This window comes from Pistacia vera, unplaced genomic scaffold, assembly GCF_008641045.1.
Source record: "Pistacia vera cultivar Batoury unplaced genomic scaffold, PisVer_v2 Contig613, whole genome shotgun sequence".
In the NCBI taxonomy this organism is placed as follows: Eukaryota; Viridiplantae; Streptophyta; class Magnoliopsida; order Sapindales; family Anacardiaceae; genus Pistacia; species Pistacia vera.
In genome coordinates, this window is record NW_022196461.1 from 176,964 (window position 1) to 199,120 (window position 22,157).

At 33.9% G+C, this 22,157-nt stretch overlaps 2 protein-coding genes and 1 non-coding gene across 3 annotated transcripts; all 3 read left to right on the forward strand.

Annotated features, from left to right (window-relative positions):
* Nucleotides 1–7,509: 7,509 nt before the first annotated feature.
* On the forward strand, nt 7,510–11,466 carry LOC116110767 (BTB/POZ domain-containing protein At3g44820-like). The gene is made up of 4 exons (XM_031396987.1): nt 7,510–7,647; nt 8,057–8,126; nt 9,023–10,240; nt 10,317–11,466. The coding sequence occupies exons 1-4, from the start codon at nt 7,598–7,600 to the stop codon at nt 10,884–10,886; spliced, it is 1,908 nt and encodes a 635-aa protein (XP_031252847.1). The 5' UTR covers nt 7,510–7,597; the 3' UTR covers nt 10,887–11,466.
* A 315-nt stretch (nt 11,467–11,781) lies between these two features.
* TRNAS-GCU lies at nt 11,782–11,863 on the forward strand. Its single transcript has one exon. It is a non-coding gene; the product is annotated as a tRNA-Ser (tRNA).
* Nucleotides 11,864–16,167: 4,304 nt separating this feature from the next.
* On the forward strand, nt 16,168–20,744 carry LOC116110768 (protein RETICULATA-RELATED 1, chloroplastic-like). Its single transcript, XM_031396988.1, has 7 exons — nt 16,168–16,831; nt 17,129–17,227; nt 17,977–18,197; nt 18,880–18,949; nt 19,225–19,304; nt 19,757–19,821; nt 20,385–20,744. Exons 1-7 carry the CDS (start codon nt 16,322–16,324, stop codon nt 20,576–20,578), a joined length of 1,239 nt encoding a protein of 412 aa, XP_031252848.1. The 5' UTR covers nt 16,168–16,321; the 3' UTR covers nt 20,579–20,744.
* Nucleotides 20,745–22,157: the final 1,413 nt, after the last annotated feature.

Consider the following 22,157-nt stretch of genomic DNA (forward strand, 5'->3'; position numbering starts at 1 on the left):
TAGGAGAAATTGAGTGGTCTGTAAATTATTACAGCCCATCTATCAAGAGAAAAATAAGATGTCGCAATTATCAAAAGTATTTTTCTTTTTTTGAAAGCCTTTCATGATTTTGATTCATCCTTTCCGGTCAACCTTATGTTTCTTGATTTGACATTAATATATTTAAGTACATAACACCATTTAATTGAATATTCAATTTAATAATTAAATTTAGTTTTTAATCTAATATTTGTAATCAATGTGGTTAGGCTCTTTAATTATGAATATAACATTATATTGACATGACCTAATAATGTGACAATGTTAAGTTCATGTAATGATTAATAATGTTAGCAATATAAGAATTGACTAAACCCTTTAATAATTTTGGAATCAATCTCTAATGTAAGTAAATTGATTTTTATTGAGATTTTAAAAGTAAAGAAATTAACCATTTAATCTATTAAACAGCATATTGCATTGACTTATTATTTTCCCCCTTAATATGACTTTGACACTAATTAAATTTGTAATTTTACATTACCTTCTTTATTTTAACACAAAATCAACAGATTGGTGCTTAATGATATGGGAAATACAAAGAAATTAAAAAAAAAAAAAAAAATTGTGGAAAGTTTTTAAAGAATATATATATATTATATAAACATATAAATTGGTGTGTAGCTAATAGATCAATCCTTTATTATTTTTAGAAAATGGTTTTACAAATATATTTTTAAAAAATATTCTAATCAAACTAACCTCTCCCTCCCATACACCTTACACTATTAAAAAAGGAAAAAAAAAAGTTATAAATGTTTTAATTACCTTTATTAAATATATATGAATAAACAAATTAAAAGAACATTAATTATTTGGGTCATATTCAAACTAATAATCACAAATGATTCGCACCCATCGATTCTTGTTCCATTGCTTGTTCTTGTCTCCACAACCTGTTCATAACTTTGTGTCCCACATCGATTATGATGGTAGAGCTACAGCCAACATTCACCATCACATGAAATTGGAAATTAATAAAGTTTATTTGAATTCTTCGCCACTACAAAAATTTGTTTTCATCTTTATTATTTGAGTAAACTACTTTTTTTCATCCAAATAATGGTTTAATGACACTTTTTCATCCAAAAAGTTTCAAAAGACAATTTTACTATCCAAACGTTATGTTCCATTAATAATTTCCATTACATACAGTAATATTCATTATGAAAACGAAAATACTATTCTCTCTTTTTGGGTCCTTGTAATTTTTCCTTTCATTTCCTATTATTATTATTTTGGTTATCTTTTAATCGCCATCATATCTTCCTTCTACGTTGGAGGCTGCGACGCAGGCATAACCTAGAACCGCCAGTTGGGCTGGCGATGTTGCAACCTTTAGCCACGAGCTGGACTGGCTGTGACGCCACCAACTCAGCTCGCAGTTGGACATAGCTTCACATCCAACCAAATTGCGATTGGAGGCAGCGTCACAAACACCCAGCTCGGTCACAACATTGATGTCAACACCACAACGCCCTCTCTTTTCCTGCACACATTTTTCTGCCTACCTCCCTCGCTAGTTCTTCATCACCCCAAACCCATTTTGCTTACCTCTCCAACGAGCCGTCGCCTCAAAGACCTCCTCTCTCCTTCGGAGTCGCGCAACCTCGCAACTGCGCACAACCACTTCCATTTGCCCCATCATCCCCCACCGGTCGCTCCTTGTCATCTCACACCCCCACCCCTGCCTTTGTTGTTGATGTTTAGAGAAGTTTGTGTTTGATGGTTGAAAGTGGATTGTTTTGTTAACTTTGTGGAGTTTGATTTGGTTTTGAAGTGTTGTTTTTTATTTTTGCTTTGTGGAAGGTTCGGATGATTTTTGCCATATCCAAGCCCATCACACAGTTACCTTGCCAAGTTGCTCACTACATGTTCGTCTAAACCCCACCCAATGTCCACTACGTGAGCCCCCAGCTTGCCCCATGCATAGTGCTCAGTCGCTTGAATCAAGGGTATGAAGTTTGGTGGGTGGCGCATAATGTTAATTGACCATCCTGTTCTTATTTATAATAAAATTTTTATCATCTTGCCCTTCTTCATAACGAAATTTACTAACGAATCTGTGCTGTGGGTAATAAAATTATATTTTGAAACTTTTTGGATGAGAAAGTGCCATTAGACCATTTTTTGGGTGGGAAAAAAACATTTACTCTTACTATTTATATGATTTAGATCCTTTCTTTAATGTTATATGCTAAAAGAATATTGTAATATATCATCTATATTATGCTATATAGTATATTATCCTATTGTATTAATACTACAAAAAATGTTATATGATGTTTGATAAAATATTTTATTACATTAGTTTTATATTGTACTATATTGTATTAGGATAATACTTTTTTCTCTTGAAATTTAAAACTAATAATATTGTTTTTCATTAAAAAAATTAAATAATAATATTTTATTGGAGTCTTTAAATAGACATTTATAATGAACACAATATGCTATGCTTTACTTCAACAAGTTAAATATTAAATAAAAAATAANTGTAAATTATTACAGCCCATCTATCAAGAGAAAAATAAGATGTCGCAATTATCAAAAGTATTTTTCTTTTTTTGAAAGCATTTCATGATTTTGATTCATCCTTTCCGGTCAACCTTATGTTTCTTGATTTGACATTAATATATTTAAGTACATAACACCATTTAATTGAATATTCAATTTAATAATTCAATTTAGTTTTTAATCTAATATTTGTGATCAATGTGGTTAGGCTCTTTAATTATGAATATAACATTATATTGACATGACCTAACAATGTGACAATGTTAAGTTAATATAATGATTAATAATGTTAGCAATATAAGAATTGACTAAACCCTTTAATAATTTTGGAATCAATCTCTAATGTAAGTAAATTGATTTTTATTGAGATTTTAAAAGTAAAGAAATTAACCATTTAATCTATTAAACAGCATATTGCATTGACTTATTATTTTCCCCTTTAATATGACTTTGACACTAATTAAATTTGTAATTTTACATTACCTTCTTTATTTTAACACAAAATCAACAGATTGGTGCTTAATGATATGGGAAATACAAAGAAATTAAAAAAAAAAAAAAAAATTGTGGAAAGTTTTTAAAGAATATATATATATTATATAAACATATAAATTGGTGTGTAGCTAATAGATCAATCCTTTATTATTTTTAGAAAATGGTTTTACAAATATATTTTTAAAAAATATTCTAATCAAACTAACCTCTCCCTCCCATACACCTTACACTATTAAAAAAGGAAAAAAAAAAGTTATAAATGTTTTAATTACCTTTATTAAATATATATGAATAAACAAATTAAAAGAACATTAATTATTTGGGTCATATTCAAACTAATAATCACAAATGATTCGCACCCATCGATTCTTGTTCCATTGCTTGTTCTTGTCTCCACAACCTGTTCATAACTTTGTGTCCCACATCGATTATGATGGTAGAGCTACAGCCAACATTCACCATCACATGAAATTGGAAATTAATAAAGTTTATTTGAATTCTTCGCCACTACAAAAATTTGTTTTCATCTTTATTATTTGAGTAAACTACTTTTTTTCATCCAAATAATGGTTTAATGACACTTTTTCATCCAAAAAGTTTCAAAAGACAATTTTACTATCCAAACGTTATGTTCCATTAATAATTTCCATTACATACAGTAATATTCATTATGAAAACGAAAATACTATTCTCTCTTTTTGGGTCCTTGTAATTTTTCCTTTCATTTCCTATTATTATTATTTTGGTTATCTTTTCATCGCCATCATATCTTCCTTCTACGTTGGAGGCTGCGACGCAAGCATAACCTAGAACCGCCAGTTGGGCTGGCGATGTTGCAACCTTTAGCCATGAGTTGGACTGGCTGTGATGCCACCAACTCAGCTCGCAGTTGGACATAGCTTCACATCCAACCAAATTGTGATTGGAGGCAGCATCACAAACATCCAGCTTGGTTACAACAATGATGTCAACACCACAACCCCCTTTCTTTTCTTGCACACATTTTTCTGCCTACCTCCCTCACTAGTTCTTCATCACCCCAAACCCATTTTGCTTACCTCTCCAACGAGCCGTCGTCTCAAAGACCTCCTCTCTCCTTCGAAGTCGCGCAACCTTGCAACTGCGCACAACCACTTCCATTTGCCCCATCATCCCCCACCGGTCGCTCCTTGTCATCTCACACCCCCACCCCTGCCTTTGTTGTCGATGTTTGGAGAAGTTTGTGTTTGATGGTTGAAAGTGGATTGTTTTGTTGATTTTGTGGAGTTTGATTTGGTTTTGAAGTGTTGTTTTTTATTTTTGCTTTGTGGAAGGTTTGGGTGATTTTTGCCATATCCAACCCCTTCACACAGTTACCTTGCCAAGTTGCTCACTACATGTTCAACTAAACCCCACCCAATGTTCACTACGTGAGCCCCCAGCTTGCCCCATGCATAGTGCTCGGTCGCTAGAATCAAGGGTATGAAGTTTGGTGGGTGGCGCATAATGTTAATTGACCATCTTGTCCTTATTTATAATAAATTTTGACTATCTTGCCCTTCTTCATAACGAAATTTACTAACGACTATATGTTGTGAGTAATAAAGTTATATTTTGAAACTTTATGGGTGAGAAAGTGTCATTAGACCATTTTTTGGGTGGGAAAAATTCATTTACTCTTACTATTTATATGATTTAGATCCTTTCTATAATGTTATATGTTAAAAGAACATTGTAATATATCATCTATATTATGCTATATAGTATATTATCCTATTGTATTAATACTACAAAAAATGTTATATGATGTTTGATAAAATATTTTGTTACATTAGTTTTATATTGTACTATATTGTATTAGGATAATACTTTTTTCTATTGAAATTTAAAACTAATAACATTTGTTTTTCATTAAAAAAATTAAATAATAATATTTTATTGGAGTCTTTATATAAACATTTATAATGAACACAATATGCTATGCTTTACTTCAACAAGTTAAATATTAAATAAAAAAAGATTTTAATATTAACTAAAAAAAATTTCAAATCAGAATGAAAAATTTCAAATAAAATAAAAACATTATCACATGCCTAGTAAAAAATAAAGTCTAAAATATGAAAAATGGCATATGCTTAGCCATAAAACAAGTCTAAAATGCAGTTTTGTGTGTTAATTGTACTAAACACTTGGTTTTACTTGGAGTTATTTAATATTTTAATGTGGTATAAGTTGTTATATTATATTAAATTCAATACTATTTATTTCAATTTAATTTTGTTGTTGAACATAACATACTATTGTATTATTGAATACATTATAGACTCTTATATTATTTAGAACAACCTGCCTAACAATTAATACTACTACTACTCTTAAGTCATAACACAACCACTACATTATTTGGTTCAACAAATTAATTATTTTATGATCACCCACTTCACAATTTAAAAAAAAAAAATAATCCCTGTTTTGCTTTGTCCTTTTGAAATTTGGTGATGCCCATAGTCTAGTTTGAAATAAAGTGTTTGTTTAACAAAGGAGTACAATGCTAATAAAACTTTTTTTTTTTGGGCAAACTGTGGTGTTCGGGCTAGCTTGTACACACCTTAATTAATCATTGGAGTCCATTAAACATTTTACAAGTCCAAAAGAATAGATAAGTCACAATATAAGAGAACAAACCTCTTTAACTGTCATACCAACCTCTTGGGTTAATGCCAATAAAACTTTGGCTAAAATATATTAAAAATTAAGAGAGTTAATTATAGTATATGAAGAAAATATTAATTAAAAGTATTAAAAATTCATGTGTTGGTTGGAATATAATTTATTAGACTTGCATTTTGTAGATGGCAGCTTAAGTTTTAAATTTTTATTATATTATAACTCAAAAGGGAATATTAGACTAGTTGTGGGGAGGTATTAATAGACCCAGGCTGGTTTTGGAATTGATCACAATATTACATGACTGAATTTTATAACTCGTTTCCTTAAAGAAGAAAGATAATAATTGAGAGACTGTCAATATTAAAGTTTTGACATTAATGTGCCATTATGCTTCCTCTCTTAGAGATGTGCTTCTTCTCTTTGGTTTAAGCAATAAAAAATTATTAGAATTTTGTTATTATTGATTTATGGAAATTTTGGACTAGATCCACTCTTGAGTATATATAAAATATTCATCACATCAATCAAAATAGAGGATTTTAATTCGAAAACTATAAAGCACCATGAGTAGCTCAAGTGGTAGGACGGGTCTCAGCTCCGAATCCCTCTCCCAAGATTTAAAAGGTGATCATAGCGTGAGAGGGATTAGAAGATTCAAAAAAAAAGGTATTCTAGTTTATAATAGAAAATAATTTTAAGAAACACGTTTATTTAGTTTCTCTAATTGCTAAAATCAATCTTAACCACTTTTCATAAAGTATCAATACCCTTATGATTAAAAAAAACTCTTACAAAAAAAAAATTGACTCAAATCAATCTTATAAATTTTTTTCAATCTCGAGATAAACTCGCAATTAGTGACATGACCATAGTAGAAGACTCTGCGACGATAATTGTGAATGTCACGTAATGGAAAATTATGTTGTGAACTGATAATTGTGACTGTACGTTAGAGGTTGTAAAAAAGTTGTATATTGGATTGAAGTATAGTATTTGATAAAAATTATCCTATAATAAGAAAAACTATTGAATTGTATATTAAGCTATTAACATGGTTAATTCAAGAAAAATGAAGTTAGTTTCTCAAATTTCTGAAGTGGTAATAATTTCAACAAGTGATAAACCACTAATAAAATGAGATAAGAAAGTGGGTCCTAATTGTTAAATGGTAAAAGCCATAAGCCTATTTGAACCAGAAAGCTTTAAGCTCCTCTTCTCTCTTGAATCAAAAACAACACAAAAACACGCGTTTTTGAGTAAATGTACCAAATTACCACAGCCAAAGTCTTGGACTTTTTATTTCTTCTTCCTCCTCCTCTTTTTTTCTTTTTACATCAATCATTCTCCTTGTCTCTCTGCCGGCTCTTCTTCAAATCTTGTGCTTGTTTCTTTTTCCAACTCCCTTCTTTTATAAATTATAACTCCCCCTTATTCAATCTTCTTGTTTGCCGCTTTTGTTCTGTGTCGTGATCTGTGCATTCTTTATATTTTCTGTTTTCATCATCTCTCTTTTTTTATTATACTTTTATTCATAATTTATGGTTCATGCCGTTTCTGTTGTGGGGGTTGATTATGTTTAAACGACAACAACTACTACTACACACGCTCACATACAAATACAACACGAACTGACTAGCTGTAAAGTATCCCTGTTGCCCTCACCTACGTATTTTTCTCTGTTGGAACTCTGGTTTTGTGCTCTTTGTGTTCGGCATCTATCTTTTTTTTAGAGAGAAAATTATTAAAGTTTAAACCTTTATGGGCAAGTTTTAATTTTTTTTAGGTGGGGTTGAAAGGGAGAGGAGTGTTATTTTACTAACGTTGGAAGGCATTTTAATAGCGCCCAATTCGAGCTGGGTTCTTTGGTTCAAAAGGGTCTATCTTCTTTCATTGAGTTATGGCCCCTGCAGGCAAGGTTTCTGAGTTCTATAGAGAAGGCAATGACTGGTAAGGTCATTCTATTCTGAACCTTTTTCTATTGAGTTTTTTTTTTTTTCATTGGTGGATGACCATATCTTGGCTCAATTCTTCTCTCTCAAGGCTTGATTCTAATTGCAAAATTAATGGTTTCATTTTCCTCTTTTGGTTCTCTTTTAGACTTTTAGACGTTTGGTTGAAATTGTGTAGTGAAAGAATTATAGAACATGAACTTAATTTGAAATGTTGTTACATTTTTGTATATGGTTTTTATGAAAGAAATAGAGGTGGTCTTGAATTACATGATTGTCTTCTGGGGATTTATAAGAAGAATAAAGAGTATGCTTGTTATATTTGTGGTGATTGTTTGATGAAATTGTTTATATCTAAAATGGTAGGGGAGTGATGGGTGTGTAATGGACTTTTATGGCTGTGGCAGGTACTGCTGTACAGGGTTGCCAAGTGATATAATTGTTACCGTGGAGGACATAAATTTCCATCTCCATAAGGTAATCATATTACCAAGCTAATACAGTGATTTGAGTCTGAGAAACTGATTGGTTTATCAATCTGCTAGTATTATCTTTAGAATGATCTTTTATATTCTGGAGATTTTACTGTTTTCCTGCAATTTATGTTGGTCTGAATATAATGTGGCTATTACTAACTTGTCAGTTCTTTATACTTGATTTCGCTGAAATGACTCAAACAGAAGCAATCTGTTTAAACCTGATATTTGAGTTCAGCTGGGATCTGATTAACATCACATCAACAAGATTCTTATCTGTTGAGCATTTTGCATTATTATATCTGAGGTCACTTGAAGTTTTCAGTTGGCTTCAAGTTGACCTAAACTTAGGTACAACAACTTCTTGTTTTTGAAATGTAATTTCATGATAGGTGAGTACAAGATAGTGTGGGAGCAATGTTGAGTTGGTCCACTAACATATATTCTTCTTAGCAAATGAATGGTTGTGGTCAAATATTTGTGACCTCCTAATGAATCGTTGTTAAGATCATTGTGGACTTGCCTTCAGCGAGAATCCTGGTAGTCTCAGATTCAGTCTCTGTGAACCATCCTTATCTAAACGGTCACTAATTTTCTTATACTTCCTGTTTTTCTTTTGATGAGGTCTCCCCCCCGTGAAGCAAGGAGTGTTGTTTCACATGACTTCTTTCTCTTGAAAGTTATTTTAAACTTCATGATTAGTGTAAATTTAATTGGCATGAACCTTGTCATCTGTTGCAGTAAAAGCTATAAAGTGTAATTCCTATAAGAAGCAGTTGCAAATTGTATATGTACTGTACTCTCTTTACTTTTTAAGAATGGTTTCAGTATGGAATATGTTATTGTTGTTGTTATCTTGTACTTCAACGGTAGTTACAACCATGCATGACTTTGCAGTTTCCGCTCATATCCAAATGTGGAAAAATTGCTCGACTCTGTGAGGAATCTCAAAGTACCCACAAAAAAACCTTTGTCACCAAGCTCGATGAATTCCCTGGAGGCCCTAGCTCTTTCTTAATAGCTGCTAAGTTCTGCTATGGCATTAGGGTTGAAATGTCACCAAGAAACATAGTAATGGTGTACTGTGCAGCACACTACCTGGAAATGACGAATGAGTATGGTGAAGGTAACTTAGTTTCTAAGTCAGAGAGTTTCTTTCATAAGAATGTTCTTCGAAACTGGAAAGATTGTATATTGGCTCTTCAAAGTTCTGAACCTGTGCTGCCATGGGCTGAAAAGCTCCAGATTTTAAGCAAATGTTTGAATGCTCTGTCTATGATGGTTTGTACGGATCCTAGTTTGTTTGGTTGGCCTATGATGATGTATGGTAGCTTACAAAGCCCTGGTGGAAGCATTCTGTGGAATGGAATAAACACGGGGGCAAGAATTCGAAGCACCGAGTCTGACTGGTGGTTTGAGGACATCTCATATCTCAGTGTGGGTTTGTTTGAAAGACTTATAAAGACAATGGAAGCAAGAGGTATAAGACCTGAAAATCTGGCAGGAGCCATAATGTACTATGCTCGAAAGTACCTGCCAGGTTTGGGCAGATGGCAGGGTGGACAAACTGGTAGCACTAGAACATTCACAAGTTTTAGCCTGATACCTACTTCTGTTAATCAAGAAATTCAAAAGGTTTTATTAGAGAGCATTGAAAAGCTTCTTCCAGAAAAGAAGGTGAAATCCTTTTGCCGTTTCTTACTTGGACTTCTTCGCGTTGGATTGATATTGGGTGTCAATGAGACATGCACAAACTCTTTAGAGAGGAGAATAGGGATGCAACTGGAACTTGCAACCCTAGATAGTCTTCTGATTCCTAGTTATTCAGATTCTGATACTTTGTACAATACTGACTGTGTTGAACGGATTGTCCATCATTTTATGTCCTCAGAATCAACAATAGCAGCATTTTCTCCAGCATCATTGGATCAAGAAACATCTCCGTCATCTGCACCTTTAAGAAAAGTTGCGAAATTGATTGACAACTACATTGCAGAGGTTGCTTCTGATGTTAATTTGAAACCAAGAAAGATACGCTCTCTAGCAGTTGCCCTTCCAGAATCTTCAAGACCTTTGCATGACGGGCTGTACAGAGCACTGGATATATATTTCAAGGTTTGAATAATTTCAACTAACTGTTGAGCTAAGTTTGCTAATTTTGTAGGTTTATGGATTTTATGTATTTATGCAGGCACACCCTTGGCTTTCGGAGAAAGACAAGGAAGAACTTTGCAACATCATTGACTACCAGAAACTCTCCATTGATGCATGTGCCCATGCTTCCCAGAATGAGAGGTTGCCACTTAGAATTGTTCTTCAAGTCCTGTTCTTTGAGCAGATACAGTTGAGAACTGCTCTAGCTGGTTGTCTACATGTCTTGGACACAGAAAGTGCCCCAGCAGGGCCCGTAACTGTCCCGACTGACATGGCAGGTCAGATTGTGCAGAGGGACGGGTGGGTGACAGTTGTTCGAGAGAACCAGGTTTTGAAGGTGGATATGGAAAGGATGAGATCCAGAGTTGTGGAACTTGAACAAGAATTTTGTAAAATAAGGACAGAGATGAAAAGGGTCACCAAATCACATAGTTCACTTAGTTCCCCACGATTGGTTGCAAAGAAATTTGGGTGCAGACTTCTTCCACGACCTTCAGATGCTCAACCAGATACCATTGAAAGCACTGAACATACTCCTAGAGCATCAGTTGAACAGCCACAATCGTCCCGTCATTCTAGACACCGGAAAAGTTTCTCTTTGTTTTGACAGCGAACACAAGCAAACGTAATTGATTTTTGGGAAAGTCTTCGGTGGGACAGACATAATTATCTTACATACACCCTTCCAACATGATCATGCTATATATACGTATATATGCTTTTTTATCTACTTGAACATCACCATGATTATTGTTTTTCAATGAATGTATATATAGCAGGATTTATTGAACGGGCGTATCAATGACCTATTATATCTGTCCCATCCAAGACTTTCTCCAGTTTTTGATGTTAAAAGGGCATCGACTGAACGGCACTTTAAAAGAAATGAGAACGGCGTATTGAAGTGCTTCCACCTTTGAAAGTTCATCAAAGAATTGACCAGAAAGTTCATCTAAATTTGTTCTTAAATGTGTGTGCTTCTTGTGAAGACTGGAGCTGTGGTACGAGTACATACATCAAATTTCAACAACGGGAAAGTATATACACAGTTGTTTTTCATGTTTTCCCTTTTCCTTCTGTTATTTATTTGGGGGGCTTATACATGTACAGCTCTGTGAATCAAATTGTAAGTTGTAAAACATTGGGAAGAAATCAGAAAATTCTTGTTGCATATTTCTTGAACTCTGCCCTTGGTTGTTCTATCATTCTGCTTTATTCTTTGTTTTGGCATGATAAGAGCTATACACTACACAGGCATAGTGTTTTAGATTGTTTGCTTGGTATAATTCTTCCGTGCATGTACAACCATCCAATGAGGCTGTGTCCATTCTGCTTTATTCTTTGGTTTGGCATCCACTGTACTATGATTATTAAAACTCTTTAAAACTATGTAACATCCTCTTACGAAATTATCAGAAACCGGATACTTCAGTATTTTATGATCATGGATTAAATGCTTTTCTAGAGTCTTGTAATAAAGAAACAACGCATATACCAATGAAGTCGCTTTGGCCGAGTGGTTAAGGCGTGTGCCTGCTAAGTACATGGGGTTTCCCCGCGAGAGTTCGAATCTCTCAGGCGACGAATATACATCTCTTTTTTCAGGTTATGCCACGTGTTATTCCCTAGGTTTGAAAAATGAAATGAAAAGAGTTGAGTGATTTGAAAATTAACATAAAAAACATCCTTTTAAGTTTGTTAATTTATTAAGGGAGAACGACTTATACATACCCAACGTTTATCGAAATGATAAGTTGGTATCCAAAAAGTTTTGAAACGATAAATAAGTACCTTTCGTCATATTCTGTTAATGATTTTCGTTAGATAATGGTGAAAAGACTCAAATGCCCTTGAAAGTTTAATTTTTTAGTTTTTTATAAATTTAAAAATTTCTAAAAAACCCTTCAGGTTTGCTAATTTGACTAAATACTCCAATATATAAAATTTTTATAAAATAACAAATACACCCCCACCACCCACAGTGCCAGATTCTGGCCACCACCACCGGAATCTGGCCGAAAAATTGTGTTACGACACAGACCCGTCAGATCTGTGTCGTAACACACCGATCTGGCCTTTTCCGGCCAGATCCGCCACGGATCTTGCCAGAAAAGGCCAGATCTACGTCTGGCCTTTTGCGGCCTCGACGGCCAGATCCTCCACGGATCTGGCCGGAAAATGCCAGATCGACGTGTTACGACACAGATCCGATGGGTCTGTGTCATAACACAATTTTCCGGCGAGATTCCGGTCTCGATGGCCAGATCTGGTCGTAGATCTGGCCTTTTTCGACTAGATCAGCCACGGATCTTGCCGGAAAATGAAAGATCTACGCGTTACGACACAGATCCGATGGGTCTGTGTCGTAACACAGTTTTCCGGCAAGTTTCCGGTCTTGACGGCCAGATCTGGCCGTAGATCTGGTCTTTTCCGGCCAGATCAGCCACGGATCTTGCCGGAAAATGAAAGATCTACGCGTTACGACACAGATCCGATGGGTCTGTGTCGTAACGCAATTTTTCGGCCAGATTCCGGCGGTGGTGGCCGGAATCTGGCACTGCGGGGGTGGCAGGGGTGTTTTTGTTATTTTATAAAATTTTTATATATTAGGGTATTTAGTCAAATTAGCAAACCTAGGGGGTTTTTTAGAAAATTTTAAATTTATAAAAATCTAAAATATTAAACTTTTAAGGGCATTTTAGTCTTTTCACTATTATCAAATGAAAATCACTAACAGAACATGACGGAAGGTACCTATTTGTCGTTTCAAAACCTTTTGGATACCAACTTATCGTTTCGACAAACCTTGGGTATGCATAAGTTGTTCGGCCATTTATTAAACATCAATGTAATAAAAATATTAAAAATTATAAAAACACTCTCATCTATCAATTAAATATTGGCAGTCGGTCATCATCGCTGGAGGGTGACCGAAGTCATCATATTGACGCATAATTGGTTGGATTTGACCAATCGTGCGTCGAGATGATCTTTTTCAACCAAATCTATCTTGGATCTATTAGGAAAAGGCTAGATTTGATCACGTTTAGTCGTCAACGATAGGTTGACGACTAGCTACGGCCAAAGATCTGGCATTTTTCGACCAGATTCACGATAGATCTGGCCGAAAAATGCTTTATCGGAGCACTGCTAGCCAGATCCAGTCAGTAGTGTGTCATTATACTAGATTTCAGCCACCTTCTGATAGTGATGGTCGAAATCTGGCAAATGTGGGTGGGTGGGGGGTGTTTTTATCAATTTCTAAATTTTTTGAGGTGTTTAGTTAAACTAACAAACTTAGGGGGTCTAAAAATAATTAAATAAAATATAATAATATTTTCAGAATAGGAAACAATGCGTATTTTGGAAATGATAAGAATATGATAGACAAAAAATAGGGACAAAAATGCAGCCTATTAAATCATGTCAAAAGATTGAAATACCGTAAATCTTTTTATCCTATTATCATTTCAATTAGTACAACAATAATTAAAAAAAATAAAAAAAAGATTAACTATCAAAATTTTCCCATGCTAATTGGATTTGACCAGGTGTTAAAAGTGTAATACTGATAAACATTTATCATTAACTTTCTCTCACAAATACGACGTGTTCGCTCGTAATTAGTTAATTCACATGGGTCTCATCTGACCAAACAAATTACAAGTTATCACGTAGCGTTTGTAAAAGAGTGTTTATGATAAGTGTTTATCATACTATTTTTATTCGTGTTAAAAACAATTTAGGGCTAACTTGGGATTGCAGTAACTTTAAGTCAATCAAATTTTGTCCAACTTTAAAAATAATCAGTTTTAGAAATAATTTTCAATGTGTTTGATAAACACTACTTTTATAATTGCTGTGATCTTCAAAATCTATAGTTGGGTGTGTGTTAAATTAGATTTTAAAATTGTTGTTGTATTTGTAATGACCAAAAAAGATATTTTATTTCTTAATTTTTTTTTATAATTCAAAATTTGTAATTTAATAAGTATTCAACAGATATTTTAAAATGTATAAAAAAATTATATTAGTGGTCAACGTTAATCAACACTGCAGCGTTGAGACCACAATCGGTCCTATTCGTACCAAAAAAATCTAATATGTGGGACTCCGTCAGATTTTGACGTCTTTCTTGGTTGCAAAAGGCGACAAAAGCTTTGGCCAGCTACTGCGGCCAAATAACATTATAACACGTCATAGTTTGATGATTTAACCGAATTTCGACAGATTGAATATCTTTGGTTCTTTAAGTGCCACCAGTGATTGGCATTAACCAGAGTCAGTTACGGACCAGGATTTTTGTCGGAGAGAGGCTTTCATGGTTCCGTCATTATTAACAGGTAAAAAATTTAAAAAAATCAACCAATCTTAAGTTAAAAAAAATATATAATATTAATAATCTGAAAAAAATAATATAACAATACAATACTTTACCACTTAAATAAATTTATAAAAAATAAAACTTTAAGTAAATTATATTAAAAATAACATTCAATTTACGAGAAAACACAAAAAAAATTTTACGTAGAAAAACCTCTTCAATTAAAGAGAGCAAAAGACTATGGGAATCTAACGATCCACTTAAATCCAATATAATTATTAATTAAAAGAGTTTACAATAATTACAATCCATCAAAAATGTTCAACACAATTTTTTTTTTGCTTTGTTTTCTAAGATTATAATATAAATTTTCGTGATTTTGATCAGGCCTAACCTAAGCTAAAGTCAACCAAAACTTAAATTAAGTCAATGTTTGATAATTCAACCGAATTTCGATATCTTTGGTTCTTTCTGGATAGGAAGTGCCACCATTGATCGGCATTAACCGCAGTCAACGATGGTTGATTGGTGGTTGATTGCCACTGGCTAGTCAATTTTATTTTTGAATTATTTAAATTTGTAAATTTTAATAATTTATTTAGTATAAATCATTTTAATAAATTAAATATTTATTTAAGTTAATTTTGTAATTTGAAGAATTATGCATGGATATATTTGTCATTTTACAATGTAAAATCAGCTTTAGAAATAATTTTTTTAAAGCTACCAATCATAGTTGTTGGAATCTTTTTATAATAAGCTTCAGACTTAATCAGTTTTGAAAACTATTTGTATTTACCAAACATTTTTATTTTTGTAACTTAAACTTAATTGACCATTTCTTAAACTATAACGATCCTAAACACACTCTTCCAATCTATTAACTAGATCTAGTCAAGATATACTCATCCTTATGTTGTAAAAAGTTTAATTTAATCCAAAACTTATATAATTGCTCTATTTACCCTTTTGTCGTTAAAATTTATTATCAAAGTCTTTTAAAATCATGTCAAAAGATTGAAACACCCTTAAATATCTTTTCGTCGTATTATCATTAATATAAAAATGATAATAAAACCAAAAACTTCTACACCTCATACGATATTAGACTTGAAAACATTTGAGAGATTTATAAGATAATAGAACATAGAGGGTTTATTTCATTCATTGCTTGAGTAACACTTAAATAAAATACATCTCGACAATTGTTAGAAACTATCAAATATCTCTCTACTTAGCGTTTTTGGTAATTTCAAAGATATTTAATAATTTTTGAAGATGTTAGACGATTTTTACTTAAGTCTTTACTTACGAGGGCGAATGGAATTTACCCGAAAATAGGTAAATTAAAGATGTTGACACATGACACTTATAAATTAATTGCAAATATTTCTCTCCCTTGGTTAATATTAATGTAACATCCACCGGGTTTAAGGAGGTGAATATCACTATTCAAAAAATTATAGGTTAAAATTTACTTTTTAGAATCTGAGGACCGAATTATTTTTATCAAACCTTAGGTACTAAAATGTTGTTTTTAATTCCATTCGGCCATGTTTTTTAATGGTCCCGGATCCATCTTCCAAAAGGACCAAAACCCTGACTCCAGCCTTCCACTCCGCCACTCCGGAACATAAAAACACAAATTGAAGTGAAGGTATCACTGTATCAGTATCACCTCAACACACCTAAAAGAAGAAGAAAAAAAATAAAAATAAATGGCAGTGTCAGTGTTTTCATCAACCTTCAACTTACCCAATCTCCCTAACTTTTCTCATAACCATCATTATAATAACATCACAAACCCTGCTTTTCTGTTTCAATCTCTCCCATTTGACCATTCCACCGCAATAAACCATTCCTTTTTTAAAATCCATTGTGTCAATTCAGATTCTGTGCCGAGAACGATCAAAGTCTCTAGTGGTGAAGCTACCAATGGTAAATTGGAAGCCGCTGAAGAATTTATTACTGGTGATCCCAATATTGACAGTGGTGGCGGCAGCGGTGGCCATGGAGATGGGGGCGATTCCTCTAGCGGAGGTGGAGGCGGTGGTGGTGAGGGAGAAGACAACGATAAAGAAGAGGAGGAGTTTGGGCCGATACTGAAATTTGAAGAGGTTATGAAAGAGACGGAGGCTAAAGGTGTGAGTTTGCCTTCTGATATGTTGGACGCTGCGAAAACTACTGGGATTCGTAAAATGTTTCTTCTTCGCTATTTGGATTTGCAGGTTCATTTTTTTTTTTTCATCAACTAGTTATTTATTATGATTACTTTACTGTAAGAAACCGGTTTGAGCGAAAAGTACTTCGTGAAAGATCACCTAATTATTTGCTTTTCGAAAAGGCATCTAATCTGTTATTAACTACTGAAAAGAGCCCCCTTTTCTTAGTTAAATGTTCTCCAAATACATCTTTTATTAGAAGGCATTCTTATCTAGCAGTATTTAATTTTTATAGTGTATTTTTTTTTTTTTTTTTAGTTGATGGAATACCGATACTCATCTTCTTATTGGATGGAATTGCAGGGGTCAGTTTGGCCACTTGGATTCTTAATGAAATACTGTTCCATGCTTCGTAACCGAATGCTAGCTGATCCTTCTTTTCTTTTCAAAATTGGAATAGAGGTTTGTTGATGGTAATTTTAACTTTTAAATTCATGAGGATGCATTCATTTGCGAGTTGTGATAACTGGATTTTCTGATGTTAAATCCACATTCTTCTTTTGCATTGCCGCGGACCATTCATTTGATTTGTCGTTGCTTGCACTTGCATAAGTCTACTCTACTGGCAATCCAAGTTAAACTGTAAAATAACGCAATACTCAGGCTTCGTTTGTTTTTCTTTTGGGAATACTATTATTAGTATTCCTCAAAAAGTTAAACAGTAAAATGTCATTATTTCCAAAATATTATTCTATATTTTTCAATTTCTTTTAAACCTTCTAAATTTATTAATTTAACTAAACACCCCTAAATATTTTATTTTAGAAATTGCAAAAACACTCCGGCCACCCTCCGGCGGTGGTGGCCGACTGTCCGTATTTAATGGGTGGATTGAGGCTGTTTTTGTTAACTTTTAATATTTTATTATAGGGGTGTTTAGTAAATAAACAAACATAAGAGATATTTTTGTTAATTTCCAAATCTTACATCGTAATACCCGCCCAATTTAACTTTTTTCAAAAGATTATTCTAAAAACTATCAGAATAATGAACCAAACGGACCCTCATAATTTGACAATTAGATATCACTAGCTATGTTGCATATTTAGTTTGTGTTGCATCCAAGTTTAGAAGATGCCTCACTATTTTTTTTCCCCATTTTTTAATGTTAATTTATTTCTGCATCTTATGGTTGATTTGGCTTGATCCAGATTGTTATTGATTGTTGTTGTGCAACATTTGCGGAAGTTCAGAAAAGGGGAAAGGATTTTTGGTCAGAGTTTGAGTTGTACCTAGCTGATCTTTTGGTTGGTGTGGTTCTTGACATTGCTTTGGTTGGCATGTTAGCGCCTTATGCTCGTTTTGGGCAGCCATCAGTGTCAAGTGGTTTATTTGGACGCATACAACATGCTTGTCGGTCTCTTCCCAGTAGGTTAGTGTCACATGCAAACAGTAGAGTTTATATTACTTGGGTCCATAAAATGTTATATCCTTTATTGTTCTAGTTATCTTCTGTGTTTTTTTTGTGTTTGGTTTCTTTGTAGAATTAGGACACTTCTTGAAGCTGGGAAGTTATTAGCTGGCTGAAATTTTTAAGCGAACTGCCTTATTTTGACTTAGAATAACCATCTTGTATCACTAAATAGAGAATAGTGTTTGTGGGTACTATATAAATAATCTGGAAATTAAAGTACTGAATCCTTTTCTGGTAAAACCAAAAGGATGATTGCTTAAAACTTTATTATGCATTGATTGATTAGTACTAGATACAACACTCTGCTCTGCTGCAAATGTTGACCAGCATATCCTGAAACTATCACGTGTAATGGTTTTACTTGTACAATAGGCAGTGTAATATCAATTTTTATTGTTTCATATGTAATAATGGTCAATGTTGAAATCTCAGTAACGCAATCACAATGTAAGTATAACATGAGTTACCATCTGTGTAGCTGGGTCAGGGCTACGTTGGGGACATTATTGATATTCTTGAATATTTTCTCTCTGTAGGTGTATTTTTGGACTCTAGGAACTTCTTTTATTCTTCTTGCTTGAGCTTAGATGATTATGAAGAGTATAGATTTTACTCATAGGGAAGTGCTCCTCTTATGCAGTGTTTTTGAAGCTGAGAGACCAGGATGTAGATTCTCAGTGAAGCAGCGGATTGCTACGTACTTTTACAAGGTACCAAAATGTTACTAGGCCCATTCATTTACATATTACTAGTTGAATGCCTTCTGGACAAGAGATCTTGAAGACCAATCGGTGAACAGGTTTTTTAGTCCATCACTGGTACATGTTATGATTTTTTTCATTTTATTTATTCTATTGCCTTATTTCTTTAGAATAAGGTTTTAATGTTATTTTCTTCCACCAACTTAGTCCTTTGTTTGCCACTTTCTATATCCTAATTCTGGTTCTTGCTATTTAACTGATCAACTGACATTTTCTGGATCCAGGGTGTACTGTATGGTTCAGCTGGGTTTGGCTGTGGTCTCATTGGCCAAGGCATAGCAAATTTGATCATGACTGCCAAAAGGTATAGTTCCATCTAATAATTTCTGTATTTAGTATTGATTGCTCATACATTTTGAGGACCTTGAATCTCTGTAAATTCTCCCATTGTATTGACGACATTCAAAACTGAACTATAACCATCATTTCTTGTAGCTTGACAATGTCTCTATTGCATTTACTAATAAATAATTCAATAAGAATGGTGCACAAAACCTTTTGAGCTTACAACTTACACGAGAAAGGGAAGTTCATAAACTTTCTCTCACTGATGTGTTAATATGCGTGTCCTTTTACAACTTCTCCCTTGCATCTTTATACCTTTATTCCAAGTCTATTTATCTGGAAAGCTGCTGTAGTGTTTATGAAACTGAAAATTCCAATGTTGGCTGTTTATTTCTTTGGTTTTCTTTCTTTTTGGCTGTGAATTTCAATTTCCTTTAGTTGCTTACTGTGTGAGTCTCTCTTTATGATCAGGAGAATCAAAAAATCTGAAGAGGATATTCCTGTGCCACCTCTTTTGCAAAGTGCTGCTCTTTGGGGTATGATCAACACTTTTCTTTTTCCATCAAATTCTAATGTTTGGAATCTAAGATATTATTATTAAAGTTGTCAGTTACTATTTCTGTGTCCACCTGTTTATTTTAGTTGGCTTTATGTTTTTGTTCACGGCATTCACTGGTTGAAGTGCTCTTTGCTATGATTTTTCCTTAAATTCCTCCTGGCCTCTTCATATTCAAGAATGGGATATTGATAGATTTTAGTTTTATTTTTATTTTTTATAATAATCTTGACAACTGCAATTTTATCTTGCTACAAAACTTAGGTTTCTTAGAATTTCCTAAATTGATTGATAAGAGACAACGTTCAACTAGTAGTTGAATTTGGTTGCCACCCTGTTGCTTTGCCACTATCAATTCATTAACATTTCTTTAATTTCCAGGCTCCAGCCCTGTAGCTTACATAACGGTAGTCCTAGTGTTAACAGCTTTTAGTAATTGGGAAGCGACAGACACAAAATTGATTTTGATTTTGATTTTTTTTACTTGAATTTAGGTTGCCATACATTATCTTACACTGTTCATTAATTTGCTTCCTGAATCAGGTGTTTTTCTGGCTGTGTCTTCCAACATTCGTTATCAAATTATAAACGGACTGGAATCTGTTGTGGAAAAATCAGCATTGGCAGAGCAGGTCCCTCCTGTTGCAAAGGCTTTCACTGTGGGTGTGCGATTCGCCAATAATATTTATGGTGGCATGCAGTTTGTGGATTGGGCGAAATGGAGTGGTGTGCAATAGATAAATTACAGAGATTAGTCAAAGCAGCCTTCTGTTTTAGTTTAGCTTAGATGAGAGTTTCCGCAATTATTTCTTTCTTGATTATATTAGAATAAAGTTGCATTACTTGATAAGTTGTGGTTTGGGTGAAGATGATTAAAAGATAGAAAGTCGATTTTTTGTGGAATATCTTATCTTATCGTGTGAACAAATGTGCATGTCCATGCTATTGTTTTAAAAAACCTAACCCATTAAGGGACTCGGTAAGGCCACCAGGTCTCGGGTTGACCCGTTTGACTAGTTAAACTGGCAGTTTTCTAGTGATCCAAAAAGTTTAAAATCTTGCAAACACCCTCTTAAAAAATACGAATCAGCCCCTACAAGTTTGAAATCTAGCAAATACACCTTGTAATCTGTTTGTGTTTTGACTTTTCCAATTGATTCTAGTGGCCAAAATTCAATCCGACACTACCACCTAAACCGCCGTCCTTCACTTTACAAAACCCCTCTAACCCCTGAACTTGGTAGTCTCTTGTTCGTCGGTTGTAACTCGTGTATACCACTGTGATTGGGTTGATTTTTTTTGGCCAAATTCTGGTTGATTCTAGCGTCCAACATTCAATCAAACACCACCACTTGAACCACTTGCCTCCACTCTACAAAACCCTTCGAACCTCGACACTTGGTAGCCTCTCATTTGCTGGTCGTGACTAGTATATCAGATTGAATTTTTGGGCCAAATTCTAGCTTATTTCAGCAGCCAAAATTCAATCCAACACCACCCCTTGAATCACCGGCCTCCACTCTACAGAAGCCCTTTAACTACGGCACTTGGTAACCTCTCGTTCGTCGGCGATCAAATTATGGATTTTGTGAATAGTGAAAAATGGTAACCTGGACTGAAGAGGTTGTTGGGGTCCAATCCAGGTTTTAAAACAATGATCCATGCTACTACATAAAGATCATTGTATTTGTCAATTTCAAAAGCAATCAGCATGTTTCAAAAAATCCATTCTCGTCTTTTATTGTGTAAATTGAAGATTAAACGACTTTTTTCCACGTAAATAATAACCTAATGACACTTTTTCACGCAAAAAGTATCATAATACAACTTTACTATCCAAAGCACAATTCTGTTTGTAAATTTTGTTGTGAAGAAGGGTATGATAGTCAAAAGTTTATTATAAGTAAGAGCAGGATAGTCAAAAGTTCATTATAAGTAAGAGCAGGATAGTCAAAACCCCCAACCCGCAGCTCTCATTGATCGTTGGTGAATGCCCACTGCGTTTTTGCACGTTTTCCCCTCTTTGTGGCCTTTTTTCGGTTGCATGTGACATCGAAAATTCTCCACGACGACACCAATCGAACCCCCACCCTCCACTCAACAAAACCCTTACCTCCACTTGCCCTCCCATCTTGCTATTTGTCGCTAGTGACCTGCCATTGCCGCCGTGAGACAGTTGCATTTTTGCGACCCCAACCATTTGAAAAAAAGCTAGACATTTGGTGTTGATTTGTTTGTGTTGCTTTTTGAAGTGTTTGGGTTGTTGTTGTTGTTGTTCTGTTTTTTCTAGTCACCAGTCGTTCCAACAACCTTGCT